The 24592-nt window shown below is 44.3% G+C and overlaps 1 protein-coding gene across 1 annotated transcript; it reads left to right on the top strand.

Moving 5' to 3' along the window:
• The first annotated feature begins 14337 nt into the window (after positions 1 to 14337).
• On the top strand, positions 14338 to 22474 carry LOC109320426 (keratin, type I cytoskeletal 24-like). Its single transcript, XM_019550516.1, has 8 exons — positions 14338 to 14913; positions 15427 to 15509; positions 16271 to 16427; positions 16801 to 16962; positions 17062 to 17187; positions 17850 to 18067; positions 21438 to 21490; positions 22109 to 22474. The coding sequence occupies exons 1-8, from the start codon at positions 14401 to 14403 to the stop codon at positions 22210 to 22212; spliced, it is 1416 nt and encodes a 471-aa protein (XP_019406061.1). The 5' UTR covers positions 14338 to 14400; the 3' UTR covers positions 22213 to 22474.
• The last annotated feature ends 2118 nt before the right edge of the window (positions 22475 to 24592 follow it).

Genomic DNA, 24592 nt, shown 5'->3' with positions numbered 1-24592 from the left:
CTATGACCCCAGCTGACTTCCTGCCCTTTGGGCAGGGGGCTGGACTCGATGATCTCCCGAGGTCCCTTCCAGCCCTAATGTCTATGAAAATCTATGAAAAAAAAAACTAGATTCCTAAGTTGCATTGCACCTGCTGAACAAGCTTGATTTTGATTTCTTTTTGTGATAGGTGGTTAAATTCCACCTAAGTCCTGTTTTGGCACCTCAGACATGACACAGACTTTATATTTTCTCAAATTCCCATTAGGTTTAATGGGAGCTGGCCTGAGCAGTTTGTCTAAGAAAGGACAAAAGAGGTATCATGGGGCACGCCCACCAAGGAGGGTGCTTGCCCAAGACCACTGCAGCCTTATCTGGTCGCTGAGAGTCTTCCCTGATGCTAGCACAGGCATGGCTTCTAGGCTAGGCACAGAAGTTACACATAAACCAGTTTAAGTCTTCAAAAACTGGTTTAAACCTATAATGGAACAGAAGTTCAGTGCACATAAACCAGTTTCAAAATTGCTGAAACAGATTTAAGATAAACCTGGTTGAATGTAGTATTACATTTAACTGATTTAGGTCAAACCAGTTTATGAAACTTCTTTCCCAGACCCCTTCCTGGTTCAAGTTAAATCACAGTCCCTCAGCATCCCAGGATGCTTTGCAGCCCTGGGGCTGAGCTGTGCTGTCTGCTCCAGAGAGCACGGTTGGCCCTGCCCCTCTGCTCCGTAGCTAGAGCAGCAATGGCTGGCTGACAAGGGGGTGGGGGGGGAACATGGCAGGGGATCACACCGAGGTCTGTGGGAGGAGTGGAGCAAGGGAGGGATTTCCCCCACCCAGACAAATCCCAGCTGGGTTAAAACCCCCTTCTCCCGGCTCAGTATGTTCACCACATCCCCTGCTCTCAGCTCCAGCATCCTGCTAGCTACAGATGTCAACTACAAATCCCTAAGGCACCTGGAAGCAGGAAGAGGAAGTGATGACAAGCCCTGCAGAGTCCTGCTTCTCTGATTCTGGACTGCAAATACCAGAAACCTCAGGGGCAGCAGAACAAGGAAGCAAACACACTGTGTGCTGAGGTTACAAACAACCCTGGATTCAATACATGCTCACTTCAGAGAAAGGCCTTTTATTCTGCATGCTTTTATGAATTGAATGTCACTACCTTTTTCCCCACCCACCCCCTCCTCAGCTTGTCCCCCCTGCCAAGGCAGACCTGCCAGTGTGCTAGCTCTGGGCTTGAGCCTGACCACACTCCCTCCACTTGAGCTGGGAGGGCTTCTCTTTTCCCTTCCTTTTGGCAGTGGCTGGCAGGCTGGGAGGCATGCCCTAGCTCCCCCCAGCTTCTGGCTTGAGCCACTGCAGGCATGTGGCTGCATTTCCTGAATCAAAAGTGAACGTCTGTTCACTTGCTTCTCAGTCTAATCGCTGCAGCTTAGACTAACCAGCAAAGATTGAATTGATTCAGCTTCAAGCTTTCTGACTGTCTGTACTTAGCGCTAGAGTAAAGGGGGAACCTGTGCCCCTTCCCACTCTGAGACCCTAGCCTTTCAGTCCCTCGTACTCTGTAGTTCTTCGTGGCTGACTGAAGGAGATACCATCCTGAAACAGGGATTTTACCTCTCATCAGGGAGATCTAGACCAACCCAAGGCTTCAAGCAGCAAGTAAAAGTACTTGTTGGGGCAAAGGCTACCCAGCCAGAGGTTCTGTGCCAGACTTCAAAGGGTTAAGTAGTTCCTCTGTCTCCAATCCAGCCCACACAGCCCAGAGTACTTCCAAAGCAATCTCTACTGATGTTTTTAGTCTCTCCAGGCCGAGTCCAAAAAACTCCCCTCTCGGTCTCTCCTCCAAGAAGCTAACACCCTTTTGTTCACACTCCCCTCACCATTATTATGTTTCTCTCCTTCAGCTTTCCTTCAGCCTCCTGGGTGTTGTGCATTCATAGAATCATAGAACGTTAGGGTTGGAAGGGACCTCAAGAGGTCATCTAGGTCAGTCCCCTGTTCAAAGCAAAACCATCCGCAACTACATCATTGCTTCAGGTAGTTAAAGGCTCCTATCAAATCCCCCCTCAGTCTTCTCCTCTCCAAACTAAATAAGCTCAGGTCCCTCAAATTCTCCTCATGTGCCCGTGTCATGTGCCCCAGGCCTAGAGCCATTTTTCTTGCTCTCCTCTGTCCAACTTGGCCATATCCCTTCTATAGTGGGAGTCCCAAAACTGAACACAGTACTCCAGATGTGTCCTCACCAGTGCTTAATAGAGGGGCATAATCACTTCCCTTAATCTGCTGGCAATGCTCCTACTAATGCAGCCCAGGATGCTGTTAGTCTTCTTGGCAACAAGGGCACACTGCTGACTCATATCCATCTTACTGTCTACTGTAACCCCAAGGTCCTTTTCTGCAGAGCTGCTGCTTAGCCAGTTTGTCCCCAGGCTGTAGTAGTGCATGGGATTCTTTTGTCCATAATGCAGGACTTTGTACTTGTCCTGATTGAACTTCATGACATTTCTTTTGACCCAAACATGCAATTAGTCTAGGTCACTCTGAAACCTAGCCCTCCAGTATATCTACTAGACTCTCCAACTTGGTGTCATCCAAGACGTATCAACTTTCTTGATGTGTCAGCAAAGCTATTCAAGTCTCTGTGGATGCTATAGCTCTATCTTGGCTTTCCCACATGTAGGCAGATCTCTTGCATTACTGTCTCTGTAACCCATTCTTTTCCTCAAATACATTAGCCAGGGGAAAATGAGGTACACAACATTATTGCAATATAAACACACTTTCCAAACAAATATTACAACAAAGCCCATAATCTGTCCTCATAGAAAACTCAAAAACAGAAAGACATATCTAAGATGAATGTGATGGCCAGAACCAAAGGGGTTAGTGAGCAAATTATAGCAAAAAAGATCTGCTTTTTGAGAGCATCTAGAAATGGCATAATAGTTAGCTAAGGCAAAGCTTGCAAGATTGTTCCCTGCAAACGTACCCTGTCTGTCACAAGTATAACCAAGATGTTAAAATTAACTGTCTTTACCAATCATAAGACTAACATGGGCCCCAAGAAGCAAAGAAAACAGAACTGCAAACTTTAGCTGACCTAACAGTTCTTGCTTAAAAGTCAGTCAAAATGACAAACCCTACCACAAGGTATAATTAACACACTCCAAAAAATTCTAAAAGGAAGTAACCAATCGGGTTGAATTTAGGTGGAGAAAATGCTAATCTCAGACCCCAAAGTGATGTGGTGTGATTCGCTTATTGGGTAAACCCAAGTTCAGGCAGTAACCTATTATGATAATTTCTAACACCTTTTAATCCCATAGGGTAACAGCTGTAGAGTAAGATTGTGAGTGGCTCTATAGCCAGTAGATTAGCATAGGACAAGATATAAAGGAACACGCACGTCAAGTAGGACTAGTAGGAAGTAGAGAACAGAATGGTCATTGCTGTTCCAAGCCCAGACTCCAGACTCCCAGTATGAGCAAGGACCAGATCCTGACTAAGGGACCTTTTCCAGTGCTCCCTCCGACAGCGTCAATCGGGGACACCTGACATTGCTGGATCAACTTGGCGTGTACCTGGCACTGAGGGACTATTGATAAATTGCCAACCAAGTGGGAACTCTTTGTCAATTTGTCTGTCTGTTGCTATTATCACTGCCAACTCTTAACTCTCATTGTTGTATTATCTGTTTATTAGATTAACCTTTCTGTTAATTGTTATACATGTAAACCATATTTTGCTGCTAAACATATTTTTGCTGCTATAAGTAAAATATATCTTTACTGTTATAAGTGAAACTTGTCTTTGCTTCACTCCCAGCTCCGCCTCCTTGATCTTGAACCAAACAGCCTAGTGGCTGATACAGTTGAAGTGCCCTGTCAGCCTGCAAGCAAATTGATACATTCACAGTGCCCAGTTGGCCTGTGACAGATGAACTTTGAATTTCATTGGTTCAAATGATTATGGCTATTTCAGCCATAAAAGAAATATTCCATCTTGCCACTTCCTGTTAAAACATTTCTCCTGCTTTTACCCATCCATACAGTGTGCTTCTCCATCAATGCTGACCCTGTTACCAATTCCCTTCTTTTTTGTGAAAATCTGTGGCAAAGCTAAAGATCACAACTTTGCCAGTGGAGTTGCTGCCACTGCTGGTTGTCTCTTTTCTGTCTTTTCCTACCCATCTATCTGAAGGCTGAATATGCTTTCTTACCTACCCAATGGCTATAGTGTTGCTTTGTAATCTGTCCACATTATGGGGTAATTCATGTCTGTACCATGCTACAACCATAAAAGAGAATGAATTGTGACTCAGAGGACATGGACACACATAACATGCAATGCTTTAAAAGAAGTTTCAACCTAAAACAGGCAAACAAGTCTGTTAAACTGGTTTAAAGTCACCTGGACTGGTTAAAAAGTATACCCAAGAAACCAAGTACTATTTTGAATCAGTTGAGTGTTAGGTGGGAACACCAAACAGTGTGATACAGATCTGATCTGTCCTTCAGGCATCCCACACTGCATCTCTCCTCACCACTACCCCCAACCCTGCTGCAACTGACTGCTCTAGCATGCAGTCAGAACTCTATTGCCCCATTTTTGCCCCCACTCATTGGCACTTTTTACCACTTGCATAATTTGTTCAACAAAAGCTATCTTTCTAACAACCAGCTGTGTCCTCATTCCCTGCTCAACCACAGCCCCTCATCATGCCCTCTCTGGTCCAAGAGAGGGAAAAACCACAGGTCCAAAGACTCCACTGACACCCTGTCTGCTGAATCAGGCAAGCACACTGCAAACTTGCTGAGGGAATTAGCGGAGGTCATTGCGAGAACCTTGTCACGGCTTTACGTGCACTCGTGGTTCTCTGGTGTGGTGCCAGAGGACTAGAAGAGGGCCAGTGTGGTTCCCATCTTCAAAAAGGGGAGGAAGGAGGACCTGGGGAACTATAGGCCAGTTAGTCTTACCTCAATCCTAGGTAAGCTTTTTGAGAGAATTATTCTGGCACATGTCCATGAGGGGCCAGTAGAGGAGATTATGCTTAGGGGCAACCAACATGGGTACATTAGAGGCAGGTCCTGTCAGACCAACCTCGTGGCCTTCTACGACCAAGTCACCAAATCCTTAGATGCAGGGGTAGCAGTGGAAATAGTCTTTCTGGACTTTCGGAAGACCTTCAACACTGTCTCTCACCTCGCTCTCATTAAAAAACTGGGGGACAGTGGTGTCAACATCTACACAGTCAAATGGGTCAACAACTGGATGGAGGGCCGCACCCAGAGAGTGATAGTGGATGTATCATTTTCTACCTGGAAGGACGTGGGCAGTGGGGTTCCACAGGGCTCGGTCCTCGGGCCCGCACTGTTCAATATCTTCATCAGTGACTTGGACGAGGGGGTAAAAAGCACCCTGTTCATATTTGCTGATGACACTAAGATGAGGGGATGTGGGCACGCTAGAAGGGAGGAATAGGCTGCAATCAGACCTAGACAGGTTACGGGGTGGGCGGATGAGAACAGGATGGGATTCAACACTGACAAGTGCAAAGTGATACACCTGGGGAGGAAGAACCGGCACCATACCTACAGTCTAGGGAACTCCCTTCTTGTCAGTACAGAGGCGGAAAAAGATCTTGGAGTCATCATAGATGCCAAGATGAACATGGGTCCAAGGAAGTGATCCTCCCCCTCTATGCGGCACTGCTCAGGCTGCAACTGGAGTACTGCATCCAGTTCTGGGCATCGCACTTCAAGAGGGATGTGGACAACATGGAGAGGGTCCAGAGGAGGGCCACTCGCATGATCAGGGGGCAGCAGGGCAGGCCCTATGAGAAGAGGCTATGGGACCTGAACCTGTTCAGCCTCCATAGGAGAAGGCTGAGGGGGGTCTAGTGGCCTGTTACAAACTAGTCAGAGGGGACCAGGAGGCACTGGGGGAGTCCCTGTTCCCCCGAGCACTACCAGGAGTAGGAATAGGACTAGGAATAATGGTCACAAGCTGGCAGAGGGTAAATTCATATTAGACATCAGGAGGCGCTACTTCACTGTCAGGGCGGCTAGGATCTGGAACCAACTTCCAAGCGAAGTGGTGCTGGCTCCTACCCTGAGGGTGTTTAAGACAAGACTTGACAATCACCTTGCTGGGGTCGTTTGACCCTAGTACTCTTTCCTGCCATGGCAGGGGGTCAGACTTGATGATCTGCTCAGGTCCCTTCCAACCCTACTAACTATGAAACTTCAACCAAATGGAGACTACTGAAATTCACCAAACTTCTCCATATTTAGGAGAAAGCAGAGCAGAAAAATGAAAATGCATCCAGCCACAAGTCACTCACCCTCCGAACAATGGGAAGTTAATTGCAAATACTTCCCCTACACTTGCCCACTGCGAGGCATGCTGAGCTGGGTGTTTGCTCCCAACCCTTGGTGTCGGAGCTACATCACTACGCACAATCGTGTTCCAAATCCCCAAAAGTGACATTTGCAAATGGTTTGATTGTTGTGCATGGAAGTGTACAGGCATTCTTACAGATCATCAGGACAAGCCCCCGCTTGATTAGCTAACGCAAAGCTTGCAAGTTTGCAACCTGCAAGTGGAATTTGTCTGTCACAATTTAATCAAAGTGTTGAATCTAACTGTTTACACTGATCATGGGACTGACTAGGCCCCCAAAATAAGCCAAACTACAAGATTAGCTGATCTAACAAGTTTTTCAAAGGTCAGCCATAACAAGAACTGACCACCTAATATAATTAGCACATTCCTAGGAACCCAAGTAATAAAAAAACCAAGGGGTTGAGCTTGGGCAGGTAATGCTAATTTCAAACCTCAAAGTAATGTGGTGTAATTTGCTTATTGAGTGAACCCAAGTTCAGGCGGTAACCTTTCATGATAATTTCTAACACCTTTTGATCCCATAGGGTAACAGCTATAGGGCAAGATTGTGAGTGGTTCTAAAGCCAACAGATTGGCATAAGATAAGGCATAAAAGAATGTGCGTGTCAAGTGACCAGTTAGAAGGATGAGACAAAAGGACCATCGCTGTACCAAGCCTGGACCCGGGACTCCCAGTGTGAGTGAGGACCACATCCTAACCAAGGGGCCTTGCCGGTGACCCCTCGGACAGTGTTGATCAGGGACGCCTGACTTCGCTGGAACAACTTGGCGCACACCTGGCATAGAGGGACTGCCGATAAGTTGCCAACCCCATGTAAGAACTCTTTGTCATTCTGTCTATCTGTTATTATTATTCACTATTAGCTCTTTATTACTGTACTATCTGTTTGTCACATTAACCTTTCTGTTAACTGTTGTATGTAAAGCTATAAGTAAATATGCCTTTACTTCACTCCCAACTCGCTTCCTCAATCCCGAACACAGCAGCCTAATGGCTGATACACTCACAGTGCCTAGCTGGCCTGTGACAGGGGAGGCTGGGTGGACCCAGCCGGGCTGAGGCACATGCCCAGCTGCACAGCTGTCCCATGCAGCCAGGCAGATACAGAGGGCCCACTGGGCAAGGCCAGAGTGGCAGCATCATGCATTGGAAGGGGTGGCTGTGGCAGGGCTAGGATGAATTTGGGGGGGCTACAGCCCCCAAGGCCCTCCCAGCACTGCTGTCCACAAAGGCGCAGCACAGCATGGCACTCCTGGCCCGGCCAGTCCCAACCAGAAGCCAGGTGGGGCGTGTCTCTCCCAGCCCGGCTCAGCCCTCTTACCCCCCCACCCCAGATGCGGCACCACCTGGCCTGCCCCACTCCCCCAGATGTGGCACAGCTCTCTCAGCCCAACCCCAGACCTGAGGGCCCCTTCCCACAGCCCCATTGGTGGAGGGGCCCCGCTTCCAGATCCCAGGGAAGGAAATGTGAAAGCTGCAGTTATAAACTTGGCACTAAAGATGGGCACTGAGTTTCAAACTGTGGCTTTCACTTACCAGCTGATGAGCTGGAGCCCTGAATTGATAGGTGTCCCATGGCTTGTGCCCAGCTGGCCCATGCATTAATCTGCCTATGCCTTTGGGAGGAGCCTGTTCCAAACCCTCAGTACGTGACTTGTAAAGAAGTTATTACTTATGTCTAGTCTGAAGCGATCTTCAATTAGCTTGCACCCATTATTTCTAGTCTTCCCTTGGGGGTGCTCTGGTGAATAGATGCTCCCCCAGGCCCTGATGTACTTATAGGCTGCCACCAAGTCCCATCTGAGTCTTTTCTCCAGGCTGAACAGTCCCAAGTCTTTCAGCCTCTCCTCATAAGGCCTGGACGTGGTACTGTAGTTGCAGTCTCACCAAGGCCAAGTAGAGCGGGCAGATGACATCTTTAGCCTTGCTTGAAATGCCTCAGTAGGTGCACACCAGTGTTTGATTAGCCTGTAACAAAGGCATGTTGGCTATCCTTCAGAATACTACCATCTGTTAGCCTGTTAGTGATGGACTCTGATAATTTTTTCCAGGATTTTACCCAGGTTTGAGGTCAAACTGATTGGCCTGTAATTCCCAGCGTCCTCCTTTTTCCCTTTCTTAAAGATAGGCACCACACTGGCCTTCTCCCACTCTTCTGGGACCTCTCCCAAGTGCCATAAATCTTCAAATAACTTGACCATAGGTTGCACAATGACATCAACCAGTTTTTTTTATCACTTTTGGGTGTAGTTCATCTGATCCTGCTGACTTGAAGATATTTAGTTTTTGTAGGTGGTCCCCCATAAGATCTATGCCAACTATGGGAGGGTGGTCACCCCCACCATGATCATCCAGTATCCTGTCAAGCAAGCTAACACCCTTGGATTGGTGGAAAACCAACATGAAGTATTAATTCATGAGTTCAGTTTTGTCCTGAGTGTTAGTTATCAGCCACCCCATTTCAGTCATATGGGGCCCTATGCTTCCCTTATTTTTTCTCCTACTCCCTACATATCTAAAAAAAGACTTTTTGTTGTCCTTGATTCCAGTTGCCAATTTATATTTGATTTGTGCTTTCTCTGTCCTGATCAACTCCCTACAGGTGAGGGCTATTGCTGTGTACTCCTCTTTGGTAGCTATTCCTGACTTCCATCCCTTGTAGGCTTCTCGTGGTGATTTTAGGAGGTCCATGACTTCCCTATTGAGCCAAAGGGGCTCTCAGCCCTTTTGCTGCTTTTCTTATGAAAGGGAATGCACTTTCTTTGAGCTTTTAGGATTGCTTCATTTTGGAATGACCACTGCCCTTGTACTCTCTTCCTCATTGGACCAGGGTCCCACAGGGCCTCACCAACCAATCTCCTGAGTTTGTGGAAGTCAGCTCTCCTAAAATCAAGGATTTCTACCCTACTGGCCAATTACCCTGACTTACGGTGGATGGAGAAAGTGAGCACCTCATGGTTACTGTTGCCCAGTTTCCCTTGTATCTTCTGATTGCTCATTAGCTTGTCCCCTTTGGCCAGAACCAAGTCTAGGAGTGCCTTGCCCCTGGTTGACCCATAGATTTCTTGAGCTAGATAGAGCTCCTCAATGCAAGTGAGGAAGCTCTGTGAGTGACCAGATCTAGCTGAGTGCTCATGCCATGAGATCTCTGGGTAGCTGAAGTCACCCATGACAACCATGATCAAGAGCATGCAGCCTCTGCCAGTTCTCAAGAGAATTCCCAGGCAAGCTCTTCCTCTTGGTTTGCAGGTCTGTAGTAAACTCCTATGGTCAATTCCCTTTCCCATGCTCTCCCCGTATCTTGACCCAGAAGGTTTCAAGTCACCCTTCCTTGTTTCCAAACTTCACTTCTAGGGAGGTGTAATGTTCCTTCATATAGAAAGCACCTCTTCTACCTTCTTTCCAATACGATCCTTCCTATACAAGGTGACCCCCTATGCCTGTGGTCCAGTCATAGGTGGAGTCTTTTCAGGTCTCCATAAGAGGTCATATTGGTTGTTGGTTAGCAGGGCCAGTTCCTCCTGCTTGTTTCCCATGTTTCTGGCATTAGTATATAGGCAATTAAGCCTGCCATTGGAGGCCCTAGGCTTCCTGGAGAGCTGTGGAATAACCTGTCCATCGGCCAGTGTCGAAGTATGTTTTCTAGTGTACCGTGGGGTGATGGTTTCAAAGTTGCCATTTCTCGGGTTTGTGCTAGTAGTTGATAGCCCATCCCCCAGTGATCTCAGTTTAAAGCCCTATCCAGTAGGTCTGCCATTCTAGCCCAGAAGAGCTTTTTCTCAGTGTGAGGCGATTACTGAGGTTTGAGGAGATAAGCAAATAAGGTAAGTAGATAAGCCAGGGTCAGGTTTGTCCCTGCCGGGATGATCCCTCACCCCTACTGCCCAGCCCTTATGTAAGGAGCTAAGCATTGTAATATATAGATTTGTTTTTTAATTGGTGCCACTCAATTCACAAAACTTATGGAGGGATGCTTCAAGTCCAATGAGGAGTGCCTGGAGTCCAGTAAGGGATGATTTACATAAGCTGAATAATAAAAAAAAATAGCCAAAAAACATTAGTTGGAATTCTTGAAAGGTAGCTTGCATTTGAGGAGGCCTGTTCCTTTTTTTTGTTGACCTGATGGGATGTTAGTTCCACCTCTCTCTATATCAGCTATCTCAGTAAAAATCAGTGGTTCTGGTTCATTTGTCTGCTATACCCCTAGAGATGGGCAACACAAAGGGCACTTTTACACAGGTTCCAGGGCTGGTTGGGGAGGCAGCACTTAATTAAAAGGGCTCCAAGAGTGTCTATATCAGTGTCCCTGCACTTAAAAATGGTGGCAGGGGCATTTGAACTAAAGCTCATTTAATAAACTTTAGTTCAAGTGCCCCCACTGCCCTTTTTAAGCCTGGGGACTCTGATACACAAGATGCAGGAGGCTACTGGGGCATAGCAATTGCCACGCTCCAACAGACTCAATTAATCAAGTCTGCTCCAACACGCTGGAATTCTAGTATGTTGGAACAGCCTCCATGTTCATGCATAGGTGCCCAAAGCAGCCACAACATTGCTTTATAGTCTTGCATTGCTGTCCTCTTGGAGCCATACGCTGCTAGAAATTAATTACAGTGCTCCTGATGATGCTCTAAATTGAGCAGTGACCAAAGTGGCCCAGAGAGATGCAGTATTAGGAAATGCAAAGGTGACCCACTATCTTTAACTCGTCTTCAAAAAGTACAGCCGTTATGAGGAAAGACTGAGGGTTATGAGGAAAGGCTGAGGGACCTGCTCCTCTTTAGCCTAAAGAAGAGAAGGTTGAGAGGGGACTTGATAGCAGCTTACCATTATATCAGAGGAGTGCATCAGGAGCTCGGTGAACAATTGTTCAGTACGGCACCCCTGGGGTAGACCAGAAGCAATGGATATAAACTCCTGGAAGGCCACTTCAGGCTTAATACCAGGAAAAACTCCTTCACAGTCAGGGTTACCAGACTGTAGAATAAACTCCCTCCAGAGGTGGTGCAGTCCCCTACCCTTGAGGTTTTCAAGAGAAGACTGGACAGTCGCCTTGCTGGGGTCACTTGACCCCTGTTGTCTTACTGCCTAGAGCAGGAGGGCTGGACCTGATGATCTGCAAGTTCTCTTCCAGCCCCTAACAATCTATGAATCTATAACCTGAGGTAGAGAGAAATTACACAAGGAACACTACACATTGGGTATCTAGCCTTAGTCTTTCCCAGCATGTTCTGCCAATTCTGCCCTACCCATTCCCCACTTTGGAAATGTAATCCCTGGAGAAAGCAATCCCTATCTGCTCTGAGAACAAGGATTGAAACTTTCCAGATCTTGCAGAAACTTAATAAAAATAAGGTAGGACCATTCTGTTCTCTCTTCTTCAGCTACACACACCACAGTGATGGATGTTTTGTCTTCATGATAGCATGGAGTAAACTAAGCATAAAACAAGATCTAATCAGAATCTTTAAGCTGCCTCTGCCTTGTACCCAAGAAATGAATGCTTATTTTTAAGGATAAATTTTGGAAGGAGCTTAAGTATAGCTTAAATATCACGCAGCTGTAAGCTATTTTTCATCTTCTCTCTCAGGTATCCAACTGGCTGATATCTGCATCTCATAGAAAAGTCTTTACCCTCCTGCAATTCGAAGAACTGGATATTGTTAGGACTTCCCTAAATTTAGACTGAGATCTTTCATATAAAATTTAGTGGTATTATTCTAAAAAACAGGTACGAGATGACTGGTGTTTGTTTTATATGGTAAAAAAGACAAACAATTATATTTTGCTTGTTTCAAAGAGGCTTGTTTTATAATATTTTTATTATAATTTTCATAATAATTCACATATTGACACAGGAAAAAGTGGTGAAAATCATCTTCCCAATTAAAGAATGAACAAACACGCATTATATTATTACCTTCTTGTTGTGAGGTATTAAATTAACTCTGGACAGCAAAATTTCCCCTATGCATCCTACTGCCATTATTAGAATATGAATTACAAATATGTAGAGCTACCTAAAACTATTCTCCTAAGTGTTCTCCAGATTTCAATAATTCATTTTCTGCAGTTTTTCGATATAAAGACCTAATTTTCAGATAACATCTACATTTCTCTCAGCACTAACCCCTATAAAACCTTCAACTATGAGTGCATCTATATGAAATACCTACTGGGGGGTTACCTAATTAGCTTTGCAGTAAAGCATCTCTGTCTACATAAGCACTGCTATTAGGCTGGAGTAAACTAATTAACTCCGTCATACTGCTCAACACAAATATTATTCTGCAGCGAAGTAACTCCACTGTAGAATAGTACCTGTGTTGGGCAGTACTATCACATGGTAGAATTATTTCATCCACCAAAGCACATGATCTAAGTACAAACACTTAAAAAGCCCAAGGCTGAATCAATTCAGTCTTTGCAGGTTACTCTAAACTCCAGAGATTAAACTGAGAAGCAAGTAAACAAACATTCACTTTTGATTCAGGAAATCTAGCCACATGCCTGCAGTGGCTCAGGCCAGAAGCCAAGAGAGGAGGGGTGCTGGAGCACACCTCCCAGCCTTCCAGCCACTGCCAAAAGGAAAGGACTGAAGTCCAAGGCTTTTCCCCACTCCCTGCTCGAGCGGAGGGGGCATAGCCAGGCGGCTGTCAGCGGGGAGAGCCAGGCACATGCCACTGTTCTGGTGCTTTAGGTGAGGCTAGAGCTGGTGAAGCAAGTCCCCGAAGGTGGCTACCTGTGGCTTTTCTTATACTTAAAGCTGCTATTCATTGTTCAGTTCCCACTCAGAGACCTGGCTGCCACTCTCCCTGGCTAGCCTCCGGTGTGTTTCTTACCCAGCCTGGGTGTTTCTCCTGGTCTCTAGCCACAGATACAGCCTTTAGGCTCTTCTCAGTTTCATCCCCCTGCTCCCAGGGACTCTTCAGAAGCCTGCCTCCTGGCTTTCCTTGCCTGCCTTTAGCATTCTCCCCCACACTGTTCTTTTCCCCTCCAGGCCATGCTTCTTCACACCCTCCTTTCCCCAGCTCCAGGGTGTTGTTTTTTTTTCACTTTGCCTTCCCCACATCTCTGCATTTCCCAACGTCTCTCTCTGGCTCGGGGTTTCTTCATGCTGAGCTCCATCAGCTCAGCATGAACTGACACTCACTCCAGAACAGCCTCTTCCTCCCGGCGTCCCGGCGTCCTGATGCAAGTCCAGGAGAGACTGGTTTCCTTGCAAGGAAAACAGTCTCCAGCCTTTGCTCTGCTTCACATAAATGTATACATTAATGTTTTTTAAGAATATTGATACAGCTAAAGATGTTGCAAGAAGGCATTCTAAAATTAAAATCACTAATTACATGGTGAGGATGTTATGTTATTAATAAAGGCAAACTTGAAAAACTATATACGGCCTTTAATTGAGCCCTAAATTGACTAAAAGTTGTGAGGCAGTCTGTATGTAGAATGGTTATGAAGCAGCAAATATGATCGTATCTGAACAACAATCAAGAAGGGAAATTGTGCGTGCAAATGAAGCAATGACATAAAAACTGAAGCTTTTTTATTACTGTATTTGAGACAAAGTTTAGATTTGTAAGGAGAACAATATACATCACCTTAAAATTTGCTCAATCATCTTTGATTTCATGAGAGTTATGCCTGAGGTATGGAAGAAGAAAAAGACTTACTCATCTAAGATTAAAATGTAATAATGTAACTTAAACTTTGTTCCACCTTGCTCTATTCTTGGCATAACAAACATCCTCAGGTGCCAACCTCTCCACACAAATGAACATGGCTAAGTTTGATGCTAATTAGGAAAAATTATCCAATTATGGCTACGATTATGCTGAGCTGGTTAAACCATTTTGCCACAAGTAGGAGGAACTTAGAAGGAAACACCCTAATACTTTTATATAAAAAGGCAAAGAAAACTGCTTGGCTTGGGTGCACTCTCACAGTACTGGGTCTCCATTGCTAAATTTTGGTGACTTGCAACATTGTCTGTGACTGATACTATGTCTGTCTGGCTTTCTAGTGGATCCAGGTGGATTTCCTCTCCTGCTGGTGGTGGAGGATCAGTTAAAATGACTGGCATAGGAAAAAGTTTTGATACTGGTAGTGTATGTGGTTTTGGTGGGGGCTCTCATCCAGGATTCAGCACTAGCTTAACCAGGGGAGCAGGTGGTGGCTTCAGTGGTGGCTATGGTGGTGGTTTCAGTAGCATCTCAGCTGGAGGAAGCTATGGAGGTACATTTCGTAGTAGTTCATTTGGGGGCTTGGGTACTGGCTTTGGTGGGGGCTTTGGTGGACCTGATAGCAACCTTCTTTCTGGTGGTGAAAAAGAAACCATGCAGAATCTTAATGATCGCTTAGCTAACTACCTTGACAAGGTGCATGCTCTGGAAGAGGCAAATGCTAATCTTGAATACAAAATCCATCAGTGGTATGAGAAACATGGTTCTGTTGCTGCTGAATTAACCCGTGATTACAGCAAATATTACCAAATTATTGAAGATCTTAGGAACCAGGTAATCATAATTTCTATCATTTTCAATGTTATGAACGTTACACACTAATACTAAATCATGTTAAGTTGTAACTTATAACAAACAGAGTATACATTATTAAGTGAAGAATTTAATCAGTGTAGGTAAATGTTCGCTGTTTTCTGTAAAGAATACTTAAAACTTTTCATTTTATGTGTATTAATTCCACCAACTGATTTATACACATGCATATGACTTGTTTATGAGGTATAATCACGTTATGCAATTTAAATTAAGATAATCATAATAGTTTCTACTCTACAGTTGGGCATGTTCTGATTCTTAATGTCTGCATAGGAAAAATTATTGGTTAAACTAGCAATGAAATATTTCACTTAAAGAAAAAATCATATCTTCCTTTATGCTCATGCAATATACAAACAACAATTTTAGACCCTGAATTTGCCCAGTTTTGTCTCAAAATGAACCAAAAAGGATATTTTGCATAGTTTTCATGTATGTATTGTCTCATTCTCTACATACCTTTCTATCTAGATCATATCTGCAACTACTGGCAATGCCAGCATAGTCTTACAGACTGATAATGCCCAGCTTGCTGCTGAAGACTTCAGACTGAAGTAAGTTAAATAGCAAACATTTTTGGTAATCATGGTTTAGTAACTTCAGGCCATCTTGTTCCCTGTGCTTAAGAATTCCACAGTGATTTCTGCTAAAGGCACCATATGGTATTCAAAGCACTTTCTCTATAATTTTTTTGGCTTGACAAAAAAGTTTGAAGAACTGTCCCCAGAACCAAGAGCACAACATTAAAGCCACATATACAACTATAATTTTCACTGTAGCTATATTCTCACTGAAAAAATGTTGGGAACTTTTGCCAACCACAAAAAATTATTTTAATATTATAAAAGCCTTTGTCTGCTTGTTTGTCTGTAATGCTTTATTTGCACTCTGACTGGTTGTCTAAAACAACCAATCAGCAGGCTCCAAGAGCATTCTGAACAGGAGACAGCGGTGGCACAGCAGAGTGGGGTGGGGGGGGGCAAGGCCAGCAACACTGCCCTTGCCCCCTGCCCCCAGCCCTGTTCCCTGCAGGTTGCAGCAATGGCATGGGGTGGTGGGTGGTGGCACTCCATCCCCCTGTCCCTACCACCACCATTCCTGATAGGCAGTTGGATAGTAGAAAGATAAAATCACATTCTGTACAATAAATACCAAATAGATTATTTTCATACCTTCATACCTTCTCTACTGAAACATATATACTAGTGTTGAAATAATTAAAACACTTTCACATTATGTTTTTCTTGCCAGGAAAAAAATGCTTTTTTTTTTCTTTTTTCTCCCCTTATTTTCTCATATTCTTAATATTTTTAAGGTATGAAAATGAGCTGTTCCTGCATCAAAATGTTAAAGCTGATATCAATGGTTTGCGGAAAGTCCTAGATGACCTGACTATTGCTAGATCCAGCCTGGAAGCACAGCTTGAAAGCCTGACTGAGGAGCTGGTGTATCTTAAGAAGAGTCATGAGGAGGTAAAAGCTTTGCTTTCCTTATGCAAACACCAGTTCCAGTCCAAGTCTCACTTAAGTCAATAAAGTGTCTTTCTATTGACTTTGATGGGATTTGGATCAGGTCATTACAGTAGTGTAACCTCTAAATAGGGATGCTTGCATTGTAATGTAATAGCTTGACATAGTTATAATAGCAATAAGAAAATTAAGGTTTAGGACCTTGGTTAAAATAAGCAAATTATTTAAAATTTGACTAGTTTATGAACCATTTGTCAAAACAATAATTAATGTAAAGTGGTTTAATTTCTCCCTGTTTCTTCTTTAATTGTACTCAATTTAAAAATCAGAATTAATTAATCAATTAATTAATTATACTTGACTACTCTTTAACCAGGAAATGAAATCCCTGAAAAGTACTTCCACAGGTGATGTGAATGTAGAAATTAATGCTGCTCCAGGAATTGATCTGACTAAACTTCTGAATGACATGAGAGCACAGTACGAATCCCTAGCTGAACAGAATCGTAGAGAGGCTGAAGAACAGTTTAATAAAATGGTAAAAATGTGAAAGATGTCAAATCTTCTTATTGAATATTCAAATCCAAGGATTTGTTTTATCACACTGTATTCACTATATTGTTTATGAATTTTCCAGAGTCAACCACTGCAGCAACAGATCTATGATGATGCTGGGGCAGTAAGCTCAGCCACGAATGAGTTAACTGAAATGAAACGTACTTTCCAAGGATTGGAGATTGAGCTACAAACAGTTATGGCCCAGGTTTGTAACGGGTGTAATTTCAGGAAGCAGGTGCATGACATTTTTATTTTTATAAAAAACTGTTATAATGCACAAAACAGCTTTTATTAGTGCTGCATTAAATAAAGACATCTTGTATTTAAAATATAATAACTTCCAATACAGAGATCTGTTTTCACAATTCAACTGTATTTAACACACCCCCGGGCAAACGTAACTCCTAAATGAAGTACTAATGCCTGTAAATATGGGAAATAATGGCTTTGAATGTGCGGAAATTAAAATAAACTACGTTATTTCAAATACTGTCCAAAATAATTCATAAAATTGATATCAACCAACTCAAAGGAGACTTTATGTTGCAAGATGTCACCCTCATTCCTTGCCACCCTCATTCCTTGCCTGCAACTTTAATTTATGTCAATAGGATTTTTCTGGCAGAGTGTATATCAATCAAATGGGAAAAGCATATAGGGATAAAGTGAGATAAGAAAGAAAACTATGAAGAAACATTTGTAAACTAATAGTCAGTGAAGATAATGTATTTTGGAATCTGATTAAGTGTCACAATCAGAAGAAAACATTTATTCTGTATCTCGGGCTTAACTAACTTTAACCTTCATTTGATACTCAGTGGAGCATTTAACCTTCATCAATAACAAGTCATTTTTATTCACTGATAGAAATGCTCCCTTGAAGGCACCTTGGCAGGAACTGAAGGAAATTACAGTGCTCAGCTTTCACAAATACAGCTGCATATTAGCAATCTGGAGGAACAATTACAGCAGATCAGGTCTGAAATGGAGTGTCAGAATGCTGAATATGAACAGCTCCTGGGCATCAAAACACGTTTAGAGATGGAGATTGAAACCTACAGGCGCCTGCTAGATGGGGAAGGAGGGTAAGCAAACAAAATTATATGAATGCATCTTGAAAAGTGGAGCACCATAAATAATAAATATTACCATACCTTTATTCCAGGTTTTGTTCCTATAAAGAGAAATCTTGTAACATGCTAACCAGTCCATTAGGGTGTGTCTACATGTGCTATTTAATGCTATAGAGCAGGGGCAGGCAATTATTTTGGTTGGAGGGCCCTTAACGAGTTTTGGTGTGCTGTCGAGGGCCGCAAGAGTGGCCCTGGCCCTGGATCTTGACAAGCACCCTGCTCCCTGGTCACCGTCTTGGGACCAGAAATCCTACCCCCTAGCCTCTGACCTTTGCCATCAGAAGTCCCTCCTCTTGCCCCTGGAATAGCTCCTTTTGGGAAGGGGGTTTGCCATCTTGGAACCGGAAAAAAAACATCCAAATCATATACTAAAAATCCAAGATCCATAATAAGGTTTAAATTTTATTTTTTATAAATAATTTTGCCATGATTTGTGTGTGTTTGCATTGTGTATATAGAGGTGATTGCATACTAGCTCAGAATGAAGCCTTACTCTTGTATATTGTAGGAGGTGTGGAGGGGTAGGGGGTTTGTGAGGGGCTGTGGGTGTGTGTAAGTGCGTGTATGTTGCATGTGGGAGTATGTGTGGATGTGGGTACATGTGAGTATGGGGGGGTTGTGAGAGTGGGTATGGAGTGTTTGTGTGGGGGGTGTAGTGGGGGGGTATGTAGCAGTGAGTGAGGCTCCCCCCAGAGGCACACAGGTAGGTGTGTGAGGGGTGTGGAGTTTGTGGGGGGAGTGAGTGGGTGCATTGTTTGTGGAGTATGTGATTGTGTGTGGAGAAGGGTGTGGTTTGTGGGGGAGGTTTTGAGTGTATGGTGGGGTGTGCATGGGAGCCCCCTGCACATGCCCCTGTGAGCCAGTCAACACTCACCCACCTCCACAACAGCCCAGAGCCTGCCAACAGCATACAGCCCCATCCCACCCCACGCCTGTTTTGTACTACCTGGCCGTGGCACATCCTGCCAATGCTTCGGCATGCAGCAGAGCTAGGGCAACTCCTTCCAGCTGCTGCTGCCACCACTGGCCCCAGACCTGTGGTACCAGTGGGGACACATGCGCATAGCCCTGACCTGGTGTGCTTCACACCTGCTCTGGACTCACCTGTCCACGCTCAGCAGCGGCAGAGGGCAGAAACTATTGCTCAGCACAAAGGAAAAGTGGCCCCTCACCGCTGTCGGGCAGTTCTTGGTGCAGCTGCCCAAAGCCCACACTGCCAAGGTGTCCTGTGGCTCCACCGCTGTCACCACCACCTTTAGGCTATCCAGTGCAGCAGCAGTGACAGTGCACAGCAGCCACAGGACAACCTGGGCAGTGGTGACGCAGGGCAGCCTGGCATGGTGCAGGATCCAGCCAGCTGTACCAAGAACTGCCTCGCAGCAGCAAGGGGAAGAGGCCACTTTTCCCTCACACTCAACAACAGTTTCTGCCAGGCAACTACCACTGCTGAGCCTGGGCACATGAGTCCAGAGCAGGCACAGGGCATGCTGCATCAGGGCTGTATGCATGGGTCCTCACTGGTACCACAGGGCTGGGGCCAGCGGTGGCAGCAGCTGAAAGGAGCCGCCACTGCCTAGGCTGCCTAGAAAGGCAATCCAGCTGCAGAGCCACCCCAGCCCTGCTGCTCCCCGGGGGGCAGCAGGACATGCCACAGCTGGGCGGCGCCTGGGCCAGGTGGGACCAAGGGACCAGCCATGAGCCGGACAAAGCCCCTCCATGGACCAAATCTGGCCCACAGGCCGATTTTTGCCCACCCCTTCTATAGAGCAAGGGCAGGCAAAATTTGGCCTGCGGGCCAGATTCGGCCCATATAGCCATTCTATCTGGCCCATGGAGCCCGTCCAAAAGACAATTATTACTGGCCCACAGTTGTCCCTCTGAAAGCCAGTGGGAGGTGCAGGCTTTCAGAGGTGCCAGTGGCAGGAGATGCGGGCTGCAGTAGCAGCTCTGGCCCTGGTTGCTAAGCAACTAACCCCCCTCCGACCCTGGCCTAACCTGCCCTGCCCCAGCCCCAAGGTAGGGAAAGCTGGAGACAAAGCTTCTACTTGGTGACCCTGTGGTTGTTTCCCAGCCCTCCCTCCCTGTGAGAGTCAAAATTAAGGTAAAGGCCCCAGAGACTCCTGTTGGGAAAAAGTTGGGGGGAAGTGGGGGAGCCGTGGGCGATCAGCCCTCTCTGTGCCACATATGCAGCTCTTGGGACTCTACCCAGGGACTGCAGAAACAGCATGCCATTGGGCCAGGGCATCTCTGTGTCTCCACCTGTGGCTCCCAGCTAGAGTGTCAGGAGCCCTATGTGGTGGCACGGAGCTAGCCCTGCCCAATTGCATGAGGCTCCCCACAACTCCTGGCACTGCTGGAGCTGCAGAACCCACGCATGACCAGGCCAGGCCAGTTCCATGCTACTACATGCAGACTGCAGCACTACATCTAGGAGCCACATGCCATTGGGCTAAGCCGTTTCTGTGCCTCCATGTGCAGCTCTCCACTGGAATGCTGGGAGCCCCACGTGGAAGCAAGGAACCAGTCCGGGCCAATAATATGCGGCTCCTGGCATTCCAGTGGGGAGCCTCGCATAATCAAGCCAGGCCAGGCTGGCTCTGTGCCACCAGGTGGGGCTCCCAGCCCTGAAGCTGGGAGCCATGCACCATCAAGCCAGGCTGGGTAAGTCCAGCTCCATCTCACCATGTGCAGCTCCCAGCACTGCAGCCAGTAGCCACATGCATTTAGGCAGGGCAGGCTCTGTGCCTCCACATGTGGCTCCCAGCTGGAGTGCCAGGAGTCCCACGTGCAGGTATGGAGCAGGTCTAGCCTGATGGTTTATGGCTCCCCACAGCCAAGAGGCTCTGCCTGCCACAGACCATGAGAAGCCCCAAGGGCCTGCTGCCTGCTGCTACTGCTGATGCCAGCAGTAAGGGTGATGTGTGCATGTGGGGGTGGGTAAAGTGGAGTGTGTGTGTGTGTGGACCACACCCAAAAAAGGAATTTATCATAAAAGTATTCATTTTTACCAGTTAAGAATAAGAAGCCAGCTACAAGTTTGATATGCATAACACAATAAAACACACCATCATAACATAAACAATTGTTTGTTTGTTCTCATTAAAAACATTTTGGTGAAATCCATTATTTACCTTTTTACATAGCACAAAAAAACTATCCAACAGCTCTCAAAGTGTACTAGTAGTTCTAATTATTTAAAAATAGACATTGTCACCTGCCATGCTGTTTCCAGAAAGAGACAACAAACTTAGTTTTGAAACCAGGGTTTTGATCTAGAATTCTAGCAGTACTGTAACTAATGAGTATTGATTATTTTTAACAGTGGTTTTGGATCTGGAGGTTATGGATACCAAGAATCTAGAGTTCAAATCAAAGGTAATTATATACATTCGGGGTTTTTTTCTGGTGTAAGCTGGTATTACATGGATGTAATAATGCACATTTTAAAATCAATCAATTTCCCCATGCTGTAAAGAAATCTTGAGCTCACAGCATAAAAAAATCTTTTGTTAAACATAATTACTGGTTAAGGACCAAAAATTCCTATTAACCTCAAGGGACACTGAATCAGGACCTTGATACCGTGTTAGCATTCAATCAAAACAAAATTCTGAAAGATCCTGGTGAGATACAAGCACCTTCAAATCCCATTTAGGTCCAAAGGAGACATTCAGAAATCCAAAGGACTGAGTTAAGATATTGGAAAAGAATTCATAATTCAAAATAAATAAAATGGGAGATTTTAATCAATACTGCTATTGAGGTTGGTGTTTTGACACCTTTTTCATGTTGGTAAATATCTTTGCTAACTCCCATAGTGTAGCCAAAAATACAACTTTGGTTCTTAAATATATAAAGCATTTCCCAGGAAAGTTTACAGTGTCATAAGGCTTAACACATCCTATATTTATTTTATAGGATCAGAATTTTTACTGTATGTGACTTTTTCTTCAAATATCTTAATGGAGACTACTGTCAATATTTTATTTTTAGAACCAACTAAAACTCAAGTGATTAAGACAATTGTTGAAGAGTTGGTGGATGGCAAAATAGTCTCATCTGAAGTCAAAACAGTTGAAGAAAAGCCAGTTAAATAAACAAAAAACTGAAACAGAGGACCTTTTATAGATGCCAAAAGACACAGCCAAGAACAAGGAAGACTTGTGGACAAATGCAGAATTTTAAGTGGTTTAATAGTTTTGTGCCTTAAAACTGAGGGGTGTAGTTAAAGTTTATCTGCTTTTTGTTCTTGCTTTGCTGAGGTCTACACTTTATAAATACTAAAAGTACATTCTATTTGATGTTCATTTTTAAGTAGATTTGTTAAAAACGGTTATTTGATTTTCAAAATGTAAAGATAATCAGGACTTATGCAAATAATTATCTTTAAATTTTCTGATTATCTTTAATTTTTTTAAATCTTTTCCTGATTGTCAAACATTGGTGAAAACTAAGCAAATTTTGATTTTTTAACTCTGAAATTTATACTAATGACATTCAAAAGCTCTAAGCAACTGATTGATTATTGAGCAGAAAGCAAGGTAGAAATGCACCTTATAGACTAGTTCAAGTGTGTCAAATATATAGCCTATGGGTTGGGTTTGGCATGCAGAACCATTTCATCTGGCTTGCCAGTAGTCCTGTGAACTGCTATAAGTTGGGGGGCATTGCTTGCTGCAGAAAGGGATCTCAGGACCCCAATGTACATGGCCATCAGCGGCAGCTCCCAAGCTCTGGACTGTCACCCAAATGCAGGCTGCCACTGCCATAAGCCTCCGGGTCTCCGCACCCATACTGCTGCCCGGATGCAGCCCCACACCACCATCTGCCCCCAGACTCACACTGCTGCCTGGCCCAAAGCCCCAGCCCCACACTGCCACCTGAACAGGGCCCCACTGCAGTCGCTGCCCAGGGATCCAGCCCAGGACGAGCCCCTGTAGTTCAGATCCAGCCCATGGCCTGGGATGAGTTTGATACTCATGAACTAATTGAATGAGAGATGCACAAGCTTTCATGAACAAGGATTTGCTTCATCATATGCTTAAGTGAGCTCTCCCTTATCATAGCTTATGTGTCGCTCATTCAGTTAGTCTATAAGGTGCATCGCTATCCTGCCTTCTGCCTGACTTTAGACTAACACAGCTAACCACCTGTATCTGATTTCCTGTTATTATTATACAAAATATAACATATTAATATGGGAAAATTAAACTCTCATGATTTTTTACAAAGATAAACAAGAGCAGTCAATTTTTCAGAGACTAGGCTGTATTTTATATCATTGGGACTTATATATCTATGCACTTTTAAAATCCCACTAGATGCCTGTTTGCATCTTTAAGTACCTAAATTCCTTGGAAAATCTAGTCCCTGGAGGCATCAATCCTACTGACTTTCAACAGACTTAGGTTTTTTATTCTTTTTTTTTTAAATTCAACTTAGATACTAAAACCATTTAAATGTTTTTGAAAATTTTACTCAATCTAACAATTTGATGTTGTGAATCTTGCAAATTCATTTCCTTGACAAGACTGAATAGAGGTTTCCACTGAATCGGATCAATATAAGCGAATTCTGTTATGCTGGTGTTCATTTTCAAGGCATACAATAGGAGATAAAACTTAGAATGCAGGACTCTCTAAGGGTGATTCATATGCTGGCATCACAACAGCCACTGAAGCTTGAAACAATCTGACCCAACAATCTCAACCTGGTCTTTGTTGACACCTGCCAACTTTGTTCTACCTTCACCATCTGGACAAAATTCACATAGCTCTGATGAAGGGAAGAAACTCTTGAGGTCTCTGTACGTAACAAATTTGAGTCAGTAACCCAAAAGACAGTTTCTCTACAGATTTTACCACCCGTGAGCATAAAAATAAGCATATCAACTGAATTAAAGAAAAGCAAAGAAAAACAAAATAGGAAAATCAAATTGAAAATAAAAAATAAATGAGTTTTGTGTAAATGCTGAGTAAAAATGCAATAAAACAGATAATGGTTTAAATAATATATTATTATCAATCCCATAGAAAATACAGGCAGAAGGGAAATACAGACTGGCACTTTAGAAACTAATTAAAAAGGATGTAAGCTTTTGTAGGTATCATTGCTATCATAACATCTGATGAAGGGTGCCATGAGACCCTTTCATTGTTAAGCATGCAAACACCTATTGATTCACAAGATAAGCCAATGTCAAAAACATCTGACCTGTTACCATCTCTCTGCATTCTTTGCAACAGAAAAAATGCTCTATTATTTTTCCATAGTCTAAAAACAAGTGAAAACTAAGAACTGGAATTTTCCAAGATGTACGTTGAATCTAAGAAAGTTGAGAATCACTGGCCTAAGCCTTTCTGAACAAGTTAGTCTCTAAAGCAGGGGCAGGCAAAATACAGCCCGCAGGCCGAATCCAGCCTGCCAGGCCATTCTATCCAGCGCACAGGGCCCCTAAAAATTATTTTAATTTATAAA

The sequence above is a fragment of the Crocodylus porosus genome, unplaced genomic scaffold (assembly GCF_001723895.1).
Source record: "Crocodylus porosus isolate Cpor-Errol unplaced genomic scaffold, CroPor_comp1, whole genome shotgun sequence".
In the NCBI taxonomy this organism is placed as follows: domain Eukaryota; kingdom Metazoa; phylum Chordata; order Crocodylia; family Crocodylidae; genus Crocodylus; species Crocodylus porosus.
The sequence above is the reverse complement of the archived record's forward strand: the minus strand, read 5'-3'. Positions and strand labels throughout refer to the sequence as shown.